This window comes from Coffea arabica, chromosome 3c, assembly GCF_036785885.1.
Source record: "Coffea arabica cultivar ET-39 chromosome 3c, Coffea Arabica ET-39 HiFi, whole genome shotgun sequence".
NCBI lineage: Eukaryota > Viridiplantae > Streptophyta > Magnoliopsida > Gentianales > Rubiaceae > Coffea > Coffea arabica.
The window spans coordinates 12,736,838-12,752,771 of record NC_092314.1 but is presented as its reverse complement, the minus strand read 5'-3'; the positions used below and the strand labels follow the sequence as shown (position 1 = coordinate 12,752,771).

General features: G+C 37.1%; 1 protein-coding gene across 1 annotated transcript; it reads left to right on the top strand.

Annotated features, from left to right (window-relative positions):
* The first annotated feature begins 7,568 nt into the window (after positions 1–7,568).
* Positions 7,569–9,674, top strand: LOC140037817 (protein FAR1-RELATED SEQUENCE 5-like). Its single transcript, XM_072082956.1, has one exon. The coding sequence runs from the start codon at positions 7,569–7,571 to the stop codon at positions 9,672–9,674; it is 2,106 nt and encodes a 701-aa protein (XP_071939057.1).
* The last annotated feature ends 6,260 nt before the right edge of the window (positions 9,675–15,934 follow it).

Below are 15,934 nucleotides of genomic sequence, written 5' to 3'. Positions count from 1 at the left end.
TGGCTAGTGGACAATCCCTTTTCTTGTTCTTTAATTCAAGTTTTGGCCTTCAATTAAGGGACAATGTTTTAGATGGGAGAAGATACCATTCACAATGTGTTACCGATATCTAGCCTTGTGATTCTTACTTGCTCCATTTTTTATATGTGGGCAACTCTACTCAGGTTTTTGGAGACTCAAATGATACAGTGGGAGAGGATTTAAATTCAAATTTTCGTATTTATACTTTTTTCTATGAACCAGCCAATCCATCTATTTCCTCTTGGCCAATTGATATATGTCCCATGAATATTTTCATATTCTCTTTTAATTAAATTTAAGGAATAATTTCAAAAACCTTCCCTGAGGTTTCTAACAATTTCAATGAGATCCCTTGAGATTTTAAAAATTACACTTACCTTCCTTGCCCATTTAAAATGACAATATTAGTCTTACCATTTTAATAAAACTCCCTTTGTTGGGTATGCATATAGAAAGAATGATATTTATAATTATTTTTTCTTTTTCTTTTCTCTTCTTATTCCTCTTTTTTTTCATATTTTACAAGTAAAACCACGGAACTATAAACTATAAATATTGCTTCTAGTTGTTATCATTACCAAATGTTGAATTAGTGACCTTTTTTTTGACAACTTTGAATCTGATCTAATTTTTTTTTATCTTTTTTTTCTTTGCACCAAAAACAACAGTGATTTAAAAAGAAACTGTCCAAAACTACTACTAAATTATTGATACCTCTAACATTTCAAAAATCTACAAACTCTAAAACAATTATGATAATACTTTCTTCTCCAACCTTCAGGGAATATGTATCCCTAGTAAAGCACTATGTACAATGGCCTGTCATAGTGATAAAACTATTGTAATAATTGTTTATTAAATAATAAATATAGGTATTGAAAATTTGATGCTTTTTTTTTTTAATATTTGATGCTATATATTTTACAATTGTTTTGGAAAGCAATATAAACTATATAAACCAAGGACATTTTAGGAAGTTCATTTAAATTTTTGACCAGTTCTAAGGTTTGATTACCAAATGTATCAAATCAAGGATGGTAAGTACAATTTTTAATACCTCAAGGGAGCTCAATGAAATTGTCTAAAACCTTAGAGGACATTTATGAAATTATCCCTACTTATAATCAACTTTGAAGTGCTACAATCAACATAGTGGGCAATAAGAATAAACTCCTAACTATGAAAGTACATGACTTGGAATGATTATAACAAAACCATTAATATTCTTCACCTAGGTTGCTGAAAATTATTGGGCCACACAGGATCGGTTAGAGGTGGGCTGAAGTGAGAAAAAGTCCACAACACACCACAACTTTCAACCGGGGAAGTTTTGGACTTTTTATTTGGTGTTCCAAAGGCTTAGTATATGGTGTTTGAAAGCCGTACAATTTTGTTGATTGAACCCTAGTTTTGGCCCTTTTGGGGTCAAATATTGTTTGGGGTATCCACAATTACCCTTTATTACACCCATGCATTATAAACTCTCCCTTAGGAAGAATATAATGCCTATTACATGCATAACAGTCACCACATGCATAATTGAAGCAAAAAAAGCTGAAAGAGTGGTCCAATTATTCAAAGCTTTGCAACAGTTTCATTTTATCCAATTATTCAAAACTTTTGCAGTGGTCCCTTGAATCCAATTTTCAACATGTTTGCAATGGTAAAATAATGGTAGCATTTTTTCAATTTCATCAGTATTTTTTTTTCACTTTCAATTCTCAAAATTTTGTCTATAAATATTGTTAACGTTTCCTCAATTTCTTACTCTCCCACTCCATCATTTCTTCTACTGTATCATTTGTTTTCTTTAACCTCTTATCTAATTTTTTAAAGTGTTGGGTATTTGTTTAATAATTATCTAATTATTTTTAGAAAATAACAATGTATTATTTTTGAAATACATAAAAATATATACTACTAGTTTTCAAAAATTAATAATATTATTTTTTTAGAATGCAAAAATTTCAACAAAAGTTAATAAATTTGTTTTCCAAAAATAAATGAAATTACTTTTCAAAAAATAGATTTATTTATTTATGAAATATGTGTTGAGAACTATTAAGATAAATACTTGATTTCATTATAGGTCCATGCTATTATACTATGTAGAGTGTAATTTACAGTGAGTGATAATATAATGAAAGAGGGGATAATAAAGTGATGATATAGCATATGAATTGCACTCTTTAACCCTAAAGAGTGCAATCTATTTTAAATGCCTTAGAACACCTTCAAGACTCTTTCTTGTTTTCATATATTTTTTTTCGGGTTAAGCATCCAGATTTATCTTACGCTACTTCTACACTGTGGGAAGGAGGGTGCCCAAGTGAGTTGTGTGAGGGCACAAGAATATACACGTACCATCATTATTACAAGTACATGAATTTAGAAGTTATATGAAAGAACTAGTAAATTCCAAGAGATACATGAATCTACTAATGAATCTAAAAGGGAATGAATGTATTAATGAAGCTTAGGAAAAATGCATGAAAAACACTTAAATTTAAGGCACAATTTTCAACACAAACATGTTATAATCAATATGTTTGTTCACATTATACTTTTATCTAATTTGAATGTCTAACTTCTCTAGCTATTTCTTCCATAAGAATATTAATTCTATTTAAACGAAGACTTTAAACTAGAAATATTCGTTTGTACATTTTATACACCAAAAATGATAGTCATATGTTGTAAAATCTTTTTTGAGTTCACTAGGCTAATGTAGCAAAGTAAATTCCTTATTTTCTCTAAAAGCAAAATATGTTTTCAACGTTCTCTTAATATCTACATTCAAATATTTACAATTGAGTTAATTAAGGTACGCGACAATTACTAGTATGAAACAAGATGAAAGTTAAAGCTTTATGTCAATAAATGAGTTGAAATATATAAAAATCATGTATCAACTCTCAAGCTTTATTCTAAGCGCAAAGGGTAAAGAACGTATTGATGGAAAGAGTAAGAGTAAAAATTGCAGTTTTTAGTCCTATTTATGCTTGGCTAGTCTTACTATAGCCTAGTATGTTTCACTTTAGATAATATTTTCTTCCTTAAGAATTGCATACTTCTCATTTAGATCTTCAATTCTTAATTTTTTTTGACATATTTGATCCCTTTTATTTCTAACATTATACTCTTGAAAGGCATCTTGGATGCTGGTTATGGTGGGAACCTGCCTATGGTAGGAATGCTGGCAGGGAGCGACACGTGTTGGGGGCAAAACGGTCCAAACGGAGACGTTAAAGTGATGGTGAGCGCGTGGAGAGGAAATGAAGCAGACAGCGTGCGGAATGAAGCAAACAAAGCACACAGAGTTCCGTACTATCGTCCTGGGTTGGGACAGGATGTCTTATTGCAGGTTAGAAGGAGAGGCATTTATTGTATTTGCAAATGTACCCATTACCGCAGCAAAAATGCTGCAAATGCCTTGGACAAAAAATGTGCGTAAAGAAGGTTCAGAAATTTGAAGAAAGAAAAAATGATTAGCGCACAGCAGTTATGAAAAAAAACTTATGCGAAGCAGTTTTTTTTTGTTATTTGAAATAACAGAAAAGTGTTGTATTCATGATTAAAATTGAGTACGTTACTTAGTGTGAAGTTTTAATATACTTGGATAAATACTCGATCGTATGTGAATAAATTAGTTTTTTTACACAAAAAATTTATGCATATATAAATTTTTTGTGTAAAAGTTTTATAGGAAAGTAACCGAAGAATTTTGTCCGCGCCGCAGAAAAAATGGACAAGTCAAAAAACTTGGTCTGAAAGGGAAAGATACAGGTTAATAGCATTATTGTTTAAAGTTCTGAACAAAGAGATATATTTATGCTGGTTAAATGGCGGTACTTTGACATTTAGTAAAGGAAAATCATAGAAAGCAATCCATTTACGGAAAAAAGGTGTCGGTAATAAAAATACCAGCTCTCAACGGCTTTGTTATCAGACCTCCAAAGAATCAGCAAAGTCCCAATAGTTGAGATACTAATTTTTTGCAATTTATGCGGAATTAAATTGTTTGTTGCAATGTAAACATATTAATGAAAATTAGTGATTGGAAAGCACTTAAGTCAAAAGGATTTGTGTAAAAGGGAAAGGAATTGCCGAAATGTACAGGGCTTGTATTTCACGATCGAAGGACTAGAGTGCTGTTTTTGAAAAGTACCCAGAAAAGTATGTAAGCCAAGCGGAACCGAATGTTTGTTAATTAAAATACCAAACCTTTGATTTTGTTTGAAATGTTATCCATTGGCATGGTAAAGTACCATGTTTGCATGAAATACCTCATCTCTAAAACCGCTTTTGGACGTTTAAAAAATGTAAATGGTGGATTAAGCAAAATAAACCGGTTTTACAATAAAACACTTGCTCTTTATGGCTTTCCCGCATTATAGGAACAAAGTACCCAATTTTTGCATAAAAAAAAGTAGGTTTTGGATAAAATGAAAAAAAAAAACCCGTTTGCAATAACACAGCAGCTATTGATGGCTTTCTTCCGTAATACGAACAAAGTACCCGTATTTGCATAAACCGCTTTATTTAGGAAATTAAATGAAATAATTCCATTTTGTCGTAAAACACCATCTCTTTATGGCTTTGTACTAGTATAAGAACAGAGTACGCTTTGTTTGCATAACAGAATTTATTTATCCGGAAAAAGAAACCAGCCTGTTTTTCAATAAAACAGTAGCTGTTGATGGCTTTCGTCCGTTAATGGAACACAGTGTCCGTGTTTCGACATACCATATTGTTTTTGGGATAAAAATATAATAAATCCATTTTGTCGTAAAACACTAGCTTTTTATGGCTTATCCAGCATTATAAGAATAGAGTAGCCTTTTAATTTTTTTTGCATAACACAATTTATTTATCGGATAAAAAAAAATTAACACCGGTGTTCAGTCGAACACTAGCTTTTTACGACTTTGCTCCATTATAAGAACAGAGAACCCCGTTTTGCATTTAAAAATGTATGTGGCGGAGAAAGTAAAATAAACCGATTTCGAATAAAACAGTAACTGTTTATAGCTTATAAGAACTGAGTACCCGTTGTAGGGGTGGAAAATTTTGTTTACGGGAACAAAATTTTAATCAGGTTTGCAATAAAACACCCTGTATTTACGGCATTCGTGCAATAAATTTTGTGAATTGTAGTAAGTATATTTCAATTTCTAAATTTGAATTATGCATTTTAATATGTATATTTGAATTATATTTTAATATATTTCAATTTGTATATTTCAATGATGTATTTGAATAGGTATATTTCAATTATGTATATTATATATATTATATCAATGTGAATATATTTAGTTCAATTATGTATAATATTATATATATTATATGAATTGAGATAAATAATATATATTTATATAAATACATTTATTTATATATAAATTAATAAATATATTTATTAAATTTTGTTTTATAATATATATTAATATGTATATTATGCATAAATTAAATTCAATATTAATGTGTATTATATATTTTATACATTTCTAATATTATATATTTATACACAGATTACAAATTTTTTATTTTATTTGTAGTATATTTTTATATATTTATAATATATTTGCATAAATATTAGATAATATAATATATAATATATTACACATTTATATAAATGTACATTTATACATAATATATAAATATTTATGTATATTTATAATAGACATTTATATTATGTATAATATCTAATATAATACATTTATACATTTACATTAATATACAAAATATTAATTTTACCTTTATACATAATATTAATGCATGTATACATTTATATTAATTATATTAATACATTTGTACATAATATTAATATATATTTATAATATATTAATTTATACATTTTTATAATATTCATTTATAATTTATATGTTTTTAATAATATACACTTATACATGTAAATGTACATTTATATTATGTATTATATACATTTATACATTTATATTAATATACATAATATTAATTATACATTTATACATAATATTAACACGTATATACATTTATACTAATTATATAAATACATTTCTACATAATATTAATATATATATTAATTTATACATTTATACTAATATACACTTATAATATGTATGGAAAACAAAATCATATACAGCGGAAATATGTATGCAAAAAAAAAATCATGCGAAACAAAATGTCGTTCCAGGTTCATATAATAGACAAACGCCATAAACAGCTGCGACTTTATAATATGTATGCAAAACAAGCCTTAATATACAGTTATTATAAATTTATATTTTTATGCAAAACAAAATCATGAAATATGTATACAGCGGAAAAAAGAGTATTTTAATAACTTTTTCTCTGCGCATAGGGCATGCCAATTTTTACATATACTGAATAACAAATAGTGAAGAACGGTGAGGCGGGAAAAAGAAGGGCCGAAACTGATTTGGGAAAGTAAACCCTAAATAAAGGTAATGGATTGTCGGGACTGTTGCTTGTTTAATTTCGGTGTAGCCCCAAAACAGGACTGAAGCGGGGAAAAATGTGTACATAGCTTCACCGTCTTTTGTTGTGAATGTCCGACATAGTCAGCGGAGGTACAGCGACGCTGGCTATTTGATGAACATCAATTGTCTTCTACAAGACTGCGAGTAAGGTGCGTTGGTTGTTTTCCGTATATTCCGGAGATTTGCGTTGTAATTCATTAATACCTGCAAAGGGGAATCCAAATGGTGTGCAGATAAGGAGGTGCGGTATTGCAAGTGTCTCTTATTGTCCCTCGCGTCGCCACTTCCCGTGGATGGAAGGCAGCAGTGGCGAGTATCAAACGACGACGCATGTTTGTATGTGTTTATGTTCCGTTTCCGTTTAGGTTGGACTCAAATATTGTGCCATATTGCATCATGAAATTGCAAGAACAAGGCTGTAGCGATTAAGCTGTATGTTGTGTAACCTACAGTGATTGTCACAGGGGGAATCTTTAGCCCACTTTGAGTGGATTGTCATGTAGTCATTTTTGCCTGCAAGAACATAGTGTACATCAGACAATTGTTCGTCACCTATGATGCCATTGATTGATTACCTTCATCCCTTATTTTAGGTTTTTGAGATGATCTGCTGTCATTGACTCCCACGGTACAATGTCGTCTTCGTCGCGGGTTGTTTGGAGGTAAGGTAGCAGAGCAGAGTGTCAATTAAGCAAGCGTAAGCGTAAGGTTTTATTTTGTCATCATGCAGATGGAAGACCCAGAGTGTAAGTTTGAACCAGTGTTTTCTGTAACCTACATTGATTGTGAGAGAGGGAATTTTTTTGGGGCTTTTTTGGGGGATTATCATGTCATAACATTTTGAAGTCAACAACATTATGTCGATCAGATAATGTTCGTAACCTATGAAGGCACTGAATGATTACCTGTATTGCTTATTACAGGTTCGTAAGCTCATTTCGAGTCTTCCATTGGTGGTGTTGAATTGCAAAGTTTGTTGGAGACAGTTTTGAACGCAACAAAGTTGAATAAGCCCGCATAACAGAATTAGCAATAAAAGTGGTAACATCAAAGCAAACGGGATTGCGAATGCAAATGCTGGAAGGGCATCCATGGAGCACACGGGATGTTGGTGCGAGTGCCGAAGGTGAAGAAAGTGGCAACAGATTAAAAATTGTCCATTCAACAACCAACTGCAGAACAGAACGGATTTTAGGGCAGGGTGCTGTAGGGGACATTGTTGGTCAAGACGGGCCAAATGTAAACGCTGCATTCCACTGTATTGATGATATAGATGTAGGTAGCATGGAGTTTGACAGCATTGAAGAGGCAGAAGCATTCTATATGATGTACGCAAGAGCAACCGATTTTGGGGTACGAAAAGGGTGCAAGAGAAAAGATAAGAAAGGTGATGTCCGAGTGAGATCATGGCTTTGCAATAAGGAAGGCGAAAGACATGAAAAGCACCTGAACAGAGGCGATCGAATAAGGGAACCGAAGGCAGTAACAAGAGTGAACTGTCAAGCACATTTGAAGGTTCGATTACACGAGTCGAAACAAAAGTACGTTGTTGTACAATTTGTTAGTGGACATTGCCATCGTTTTTGCAGTCCTGAAAGTGTTAGTTTCATGAGGTCGCATAGAAAGGTTGGGAAGTCGGACCTGCAACAGGCAGTACTTATGCAACAAGCAGGAATAAGAACAAGTCACATTATGAGACTACTAGTTGTACAGGCTGGCGGATACCGCAACCTGGGTTTCCATGAAACAGATATGTACAATGCGCTGAATCGGCAGAGGCAGGTAGCAGTTGGTGATGGGGACAGCGATTCGGCACTTGCATTCTTGTTAGGCAAGCAACGAGGTGATCCGAATTTATTTTTCAAATATTCTGTAGATGGCCATGGCCGCCTGAATCGCTTGCTTTGGGCTGATTCCGTGTGTAGAGACGACTATAGATGTTTTGGGAATGTGCTAGTGTTCGACAGCACGTATAATACGAACCAGTACAAATTTCCATTGGTTGTGTTGTGTGGGGTTAACAATCACTACTCGACATGTATCTTTGCGTGTGCTTTTATCGTTCACGAAGGAGATGAGGGATATGATTGGGTTATAATTACATTCTTAGAAGCAATGAATGGGAGGAAACCAATAGCAGTGGTGACAGATGGGGACAAGTCCATGCGAAAGTGCATTAAAAAATTCATGCCCACAGCTAAGCACAGACTTTGCAGCTTCCATTTGGAAATGAATGCTGCTACAAATGTAAGGGACAAAGAGTTCTTGCAGGCATTCAAGACCTACATGTTTATGAATTCTACAACAATTAATTTTGAAACGAGGTGGGCAGGGGTTGTCAGACGTTTTCGGCTTGAAAATAACGAATGGGTTAAGAAGATGTACCGCAAGAGGGAGCTCTGGGCTATGGCTTTCCTGAGAGGCAACTTTTTTGGAGGAGTGCGGAGTACCCAAAGGTGCGAGAAAATGCATCAGGTCTTAAAATTACATCTGACCCCCAAGTTGAAGTTTTTTGACTGCCTTCAAACATATGACTTGGCGGTGGGCCGCTTGCGACATGAAGAGAGGCGTCAACGGGCTGTCACAGAGCACACTACCCTTCTCGGTGCGACACAGCTACAGGCGCTGGAAAAACATGCTGCTGAAGTGTTTACTAGGTCCACTTTCGTTGTGGTACGGAAGGAAATGAAGAAGCAGTGGCTATTTTGTAGGATTAATGGCACGGATGATGGAATAAATGCTGTGCACTTCATGAAGCATCCGTACAATTACTCGTACTACACTGTGGTGTATAACAGGTCCACGCGACATATGAAGTGCTCGTGCCTGAAAATGGAAACACACGGCCTGCCTTGTTGTCACATGTTTCGTGCAATACTATTTGAGGAACTGAAAAGGATCCCTCCAAACTGCATCATGAAGAGGTGGACTCGACAGGCAAAGGAACGCGTAATAAATGACGAGGGGGCTGAAACAAGCAGCTCACACCTCACAGAGATGTCCAGATACTCTATGTTGCTTTCGGCAGCAAATGATGTATGTAGGAATGCGTGCAAGAAGTCGGATGGATTCAGAAATGCATTGGCACTGTTTCAGAATGAGTCAGTTGGAACTGAGAAGTGCAAGGCAAGAGGCAAAGAGGCCAGGCTGTGGAGCTGTGCAACCAACGAATGAAACAGGGGGTCAAAGGGATTGGGTTAAGGACCCAGAATTCATTGCAGCACGAGTCCTGTGTCGAGGGAAACCGAGGTAGGCAACAATATGTATGGCGTATGACAGGAACATCCCATGTACAATGCACTTCGCCACACAATGCAACTGTGTATTCATAAATAGGCTTACCTAACTTACCTGACTTGCTATGGAACACAGAAGACTGAGTGTGCGGTTTAGTTGAATTTTTTGTTTTGTTACCAATGCAGGAGAAGAGGAAGTGTGCCAAACGCATCATCAAAGCGCAGAGCCACAGACGCTGATGATCATCATGGAAATTGTAGTTGCACTGCTCATGCACAACAACGCAACACGGGGACGACACCCGCTGGCCAAATCGGTGTTGAGTTATCAAATGAAATGGAGCAGCAGCGACCAAGGGACCCTGTTGTACGGATTCAGGTTGGAATGGATTTTATGTGCAACATATGCACAACTGTGTCTACACATCCCTGGCTACCTTTGCTGCTAAGTTGTGCGTTAAATTAATCCCATGTTCATGCCCTTCTAAGTAATGCGTACATGTTGTGGTCCAATGGTCACATAGTGCATAAGCTGTTGCCATATTTCGATTACGACCGAAGTAATATGCTGAAATGAACATAATATCACTAAAATTAGTCTTACGCATAATTTGTTTAGTTCAGTGACACTAAGTGATAGGGGTAAGGTGTTTGAAGGATAACACATTGTTGCCTTTAACTGTCAGCCTGAAACCCTGTGTGGCTGTATGCGAGTGCGTGTGCTAATATGGGATGTGTAACTTGGTTGCAGGACATGGATGAGGGAGGACCAGATGGCGTACGGCAAGGGAAGTCATTGGAATCGGTAATTATTGTAGTTGTATGCAATCACATTTACATTAGTGCATACTGAGTCCTTCGTCTTGCATGTGAAGCCTTTTTTAAACTGAGGACCCTATTGGTTGAAAAATATTAGGGTCGACCGGGCACTGTGGATGGGTTTTTGGGATACATCCTGCATTCATCACGGACTTCGTCGTATCAGGTATTCGTCCACATTACAAAATTTTGTTTGTATTTGTTGGGCAAGCAGGGGACTGATGTGCGAGCAATGTGTTATTGAGTTCGATGCGGGGTATTTTATTTATGTTGTGTCCTTGTTGGCCAGGTTGATCAACCAGGAAATGTACCCGCTGATGGCCTTGTACCGGCATCAACCGACATTGCTGATTGGTGAAGCATGTTGTTTCGGCTACACTGCATTGGCAGTTGCTTCTGTATTTCAACGTGCACCGTAAAGTAGTTGGTCGCGGTGGACAACTGTAGCTCGTTTGATGTCCACTAACGTGCGCACCTAAATGTAGTTGCCAACCTAGTCTCTGGGTTCGGTCATCTGTAAAGTTCAAAGTTGAATAGTATGCATGTTACATTTTTGCAATTGCTGTGGGATTTTAAGTGGTCTGTATTTGGCCTTCAGCAATGTAATGTGTCAGGGGAGAAACGTTTGGGTTTCAGATTTACGTGGGACCTAAACATTTTGCAGCTCCATTTGTTGACAACTCAGTCACTATGCATCCGGCATCTGTATTGACACCGCCATTGGTTGCATATAAGCGGACCAAAGCAGGTACAGGTTCGTTTGTAAGGCGGCTGCCCGCGAAGTTGAAGTGAAAAAGGACATTTATGAATTTCCAGGGAGGGGCGGTGAAACCGCATCCTCAACTGTCAACTGCAGGGTGTTAAACATAGCCACGGCTAAACACGGTTGCATTAAAAAGTTGGCCACCACATCTTCCTAAGCTCCCAACAAGTATGAACAATACTTTGAACGAGCTGTCCACATACGGACTCAGCCTATGGCATTGGGTTTAATGTGCTTGTGTGCATGCGAAGATATTTTATGCCAGCACTAAACAACTGTCTAACTTCATATTTGAAATTACGCAGAGTTCACAAATACAGCAGTCCTGCCGATGAAACGTAGCTTACAAAATTGGACTATAATCGTAAAAAGTGGAACTGCACCTCAAAAAGTTTCGAGGCATGTTTAGCTTTGCTTGACTGTCTTCAGGAATGGAATATTCGCAAAGCAGGCGTAAAGGTCCGAATAAAATAACCGTGCTTGATAAATGTGCAGACCTTTGACGAAGTAAACGTTCTATCGTTGCGGATGTCTGTGTGCTGGCATTAGACAACCCAAGTTCGCAGCGTTTGGGAAAAAGTGTGATCTCCAATTGTAGCAAAACGTAAAAATACCAATACACACCACACTGACCACGAAGAAGCACAAGTTGTAACACCTTATTTTGCTGCAGAGTAACTGCTGCTTTTGTTTGCATTGTTGCGCAATCATTCGCAAAGCTTCATTGTCCCTTTCAAGTTCCACCACCCTACGCGTCAAACACTGATTGGAGTTCATGGCATGGACGTTCGTCGCCTGCAGAGCCGAACGCGCTTCCTTTAGTGTACATATCTTCTCAGCTGCTAGCCTCGCGAGTGCTCTTCCCCTGTTGCAGCAGCTATCAACATCGACCCACCTGAAAAAAGAGCATCTGTGTGGCTGAGTGCGCAGGGGGTTTGTGGCCCCTCCAATATAAATGGAGGGGCAGATGAGGATGTTATAAACTCTATGTTACAACAGCGAACAAATCGGGTAATTGCTGCATGCTGCAAACCGACGCCCTGGGTTGCCTCGCGTGAAAGAAGTTTGTATATTGGCAACCAATCCGCAGCGACAGAGCATCTTCGAGGTCGCGGTGCTGTCTTCACTTGCACCTGCAAATGTCGTCATGTCAAATGTAGCTGTGGTTGACAATGAAGGTTCCGGACCACGGGAATTGGTACTTCCGTTGTACAGCTGCGGAGATGTTGGCCAAAGGTAAGCGTTGCGCTATGATGTTAACGAACCACAGAACGGGAGGATGATTACATCAGGTAGAGCGGAACGAAGGACACGAATAAAGAGGGACACAGATACAGAGGCAAATAGACAAGGGACGCGGCTGCGACAGTGTCGGTGTATGGTGGCGACGGTGTGGTTCACAAAGACAAGAAAGGGGACGAAGGAGATGGAGAATAGAGGACACGTAGGAAGGAAGAAATGAAAGAGAGAAAGGAATCAGCGACAGAGAGATGAGGAGGCGGGCGCTGGTGCGACGGAAAACGAAGGGGACGATGTCGATGGGGACAGTGCAGAGGAATGAAATCGAAGCAAGAGGGGTAAAGGAAGAGAGGGAGAGAGACAGAGAGAGAAGGACAGGCGGTGGCGGTCGCGGTGTGTGGCCAATGGGGTGCTTCTTGGACGGGGAAAAATTGGGGGTGAAAATTTTGTGGCTTCATATGAGTTTCTTGCATTATATGAATAAAGTACTAGCTATGTATGATTATTTCAGTTTCAATTATTTATTTTATATGAAATACATAAATGTTTATAACTGCAATTAAAAAAGTGTTCCACTAAGATTATTATCAATGCTATTCTACTACGTTTTGTATGTAACATAAATTTAAAATGTAAAAAAAAAAAAAAAAGTTGTCACCCACTTTTTAGCAACTCTTTATGGGTTTCTTGTACTATATGAATAAAATAGTAGCTATTTATAGCCATTATACTTTGAATCATATAATTTATGTTAAATACATAAATGTTTGTAACTAAAATTTGAAAAATGATGCGATAATATTTTTGGTACAGGAAAAGTTGTAGGTTTTGTGTTTTGCACAAATTTAATACGTAAAACTTTGGAAAATTAATTGGACTTAACATATAAGCTCTTCGTGCGTTTCCTGTATTACACGAACAAAGTAATAACTATTTACTTTGTAAAGGAAATATCCCGTAGTTATTACCAACTTATGGGGAGGTTTGTAAAAAAATCCCTTAAAAAATTGTAATGGTTTTTCTTTAAATGTATGGCACTACGGTTTTATGGCATAAATTATAATGAACCCAGTTGACCAATAAAAGGCCAGGTGTTGATGCGTCTCCCACATTACAAGAACAAAGTACCCAATGTTGGCAAAACATAAATTAATTGATTGTAAAATTTACAATCAATTAATCCCGTTCACCCAAAAAAGGACGGGCTCTTTACGCCTTTCCTCCACTACAGCAACACACAGGCCGTTGTGCTTTGTGGCCGAAAATTAGTTTATAGCATAAACTTATCCTACACCCGTTTTGGATTACGGCACCGGCTGTCTTTGGATTTCCTCCACTGTAAGAACGAATGTGTACCCAATTTTTCTTTACGGGCCTTACCAAATGGGTTATACTAATTTTTTTGTACGTCAAGCCCATTTTTCTTTGTACGACAACGTAGGAAGAAAAAGTGTAACCATTTTCCTTTCTGCCCGAAAATTCATGTTGTGGGATAAATTTAAATTCCTACCGTTACCCAATAAAGGATCAGCTCTTTACGTGTTCCGTGTATTACAACAACACTGCATAATTTGCGGAGACCAAAACTAAATTTTCGGCTACACTTAAATTTCGGCCGGTATGCCATAAAACACCAGCTCTTTATGGCTTTCCTCCATTACAAGAAGAGAGTAACAATTTTGCGTGGAATAAACACGAATTTGTGGCGGGCATTTAAATTGAGCCCGCCCTGCAATACAACACCAAATTATTCCGCGTTTCGTCCTTTATAACTACACAATACGCACGGGCACATGAATAAGGAGTTTATGGCGGGAGCGAGAGAATTTGAACCGTTATCCGTGTACGTGGGAACATGAAAAGCTAGCTGTGTATGCCTATCTTGCATTAATTGAACACACTGCCCACTACCCCCAGGCCCCAACTACTTAACTTGTATGGCCAATGAGCGCAACAGATTTTGCAATACAAGGTGTGCTCTTTATGGGTGTGCAATAAGAAATTCTTTTCTGTCTGTACTGCCTTTTATCCCCCACCACTACAACAGCTATTGTGCCTCCCCAACATCTGTGAATTACAAAGTAGAAGTGTGAAACGGAAGACATTGGTGCCCCATGGTCCGCCATCTGCTGCCATTTCCACTGGCGCGTCGGTAAAGGCCTCCCCTGCCGAAATTTCCCTTCTTGTCCTCAGTTTCGCCAGCCCCTTTTATTTGGCATTAAGTGATTCAGTTGTGCTATCATTTCGATTTAATGAGTTCATGCGTTAAACCGGTGGTGCCTTAGATTACCCCCCGTTAGGGTTAAGGTGTGGCTCATCTCCGCAGAACGGAAGCACCCGCTTTCTTAAGGTATTGTTCGGTATTCGGTGGAGACATTTTGTATCATATTTTTTTCGAATTTTGGTAATTTTTACTTGTGCGTGTGTTACAGTTTAATTTTGGGGCAGCTTATTCTGTGTCTGTCATTTGGGTTAACACACTTACCAGTTGAACATGTATGCTCCATCTACGCTTCAGATTGTGTTTTGGAGTTTTACAGACCCTTTAGGCCAATGTTTTCATCACTTTAGGGCAATGTTTTGCATATAAGGAACACCTATCAACCCTTACATTATATGCAAAGGCTTAATCCCGTAATTGGTCCGCGAAGATGTAAGCGGACCAAAATCATGGGGATGAACAAGAAAAGAAATGTTGCATTTTGTTGTTTGTAAAGTGAGTGGTCCAGGGTAAAATGAGAGGGTAAAGTACATAAAGACCCTGTACACCATCGATTTACCTTGTTAAATTTCAGCTTGTGTACGATGTGTTTACGAATAGTAGCCTTACGCCTTCCAGAACAAGTGGAAGGCAACATTCGTACTTCAGTTGTTAGCTCTATATGATGACAATGGCAATAAACGAAGGTTATGAAACATTATGAATGTTGCACTGTGTCCAGGCAATTCATATCTACATTCGCATCCGAAGCTGAGGTTTGCGCTATTATGGACAGCTGTTTCAATCTTCCTGTGTCTCCAGGCATGCCGGTTGAGGTAGAAGCACTGGCCTCGGAATGTATTGATATTAGCGAATATCTGCGTTCCCAAAATTTGATTAATTTGCTGTCCGTTAAAGATAAGTGTTACGATAGGTTGGTTCGAGAATTCTACGCGAATTCTAGTGCAAATAAGGACAAGTAAGTAGTGCGATCTGTCATTAGGAATATACATGTTCAGGTGTCTACCGAGGTTCTATTTGCAGAGTTTGGTCTGGTTGACACTGGTTATAGTGTCGATTACAAAATGATTAGTGCCAAGAATATGGATAAACTGGCTGTGCCCGGGTATGATGACAGAGAGTTTGTACGACAAATTCTGCAACATGATGACAGCAT

Bases quoted from the DNA above. Each gene is read 5' to 3' on its own strand.
- LOC140037817 (XM_072082956.1), top strand. From the start codon at position 7,569: ATGCAAATGCTGGAAGGGCATCCATGGAGCACACGGGATGTTGGTGCG.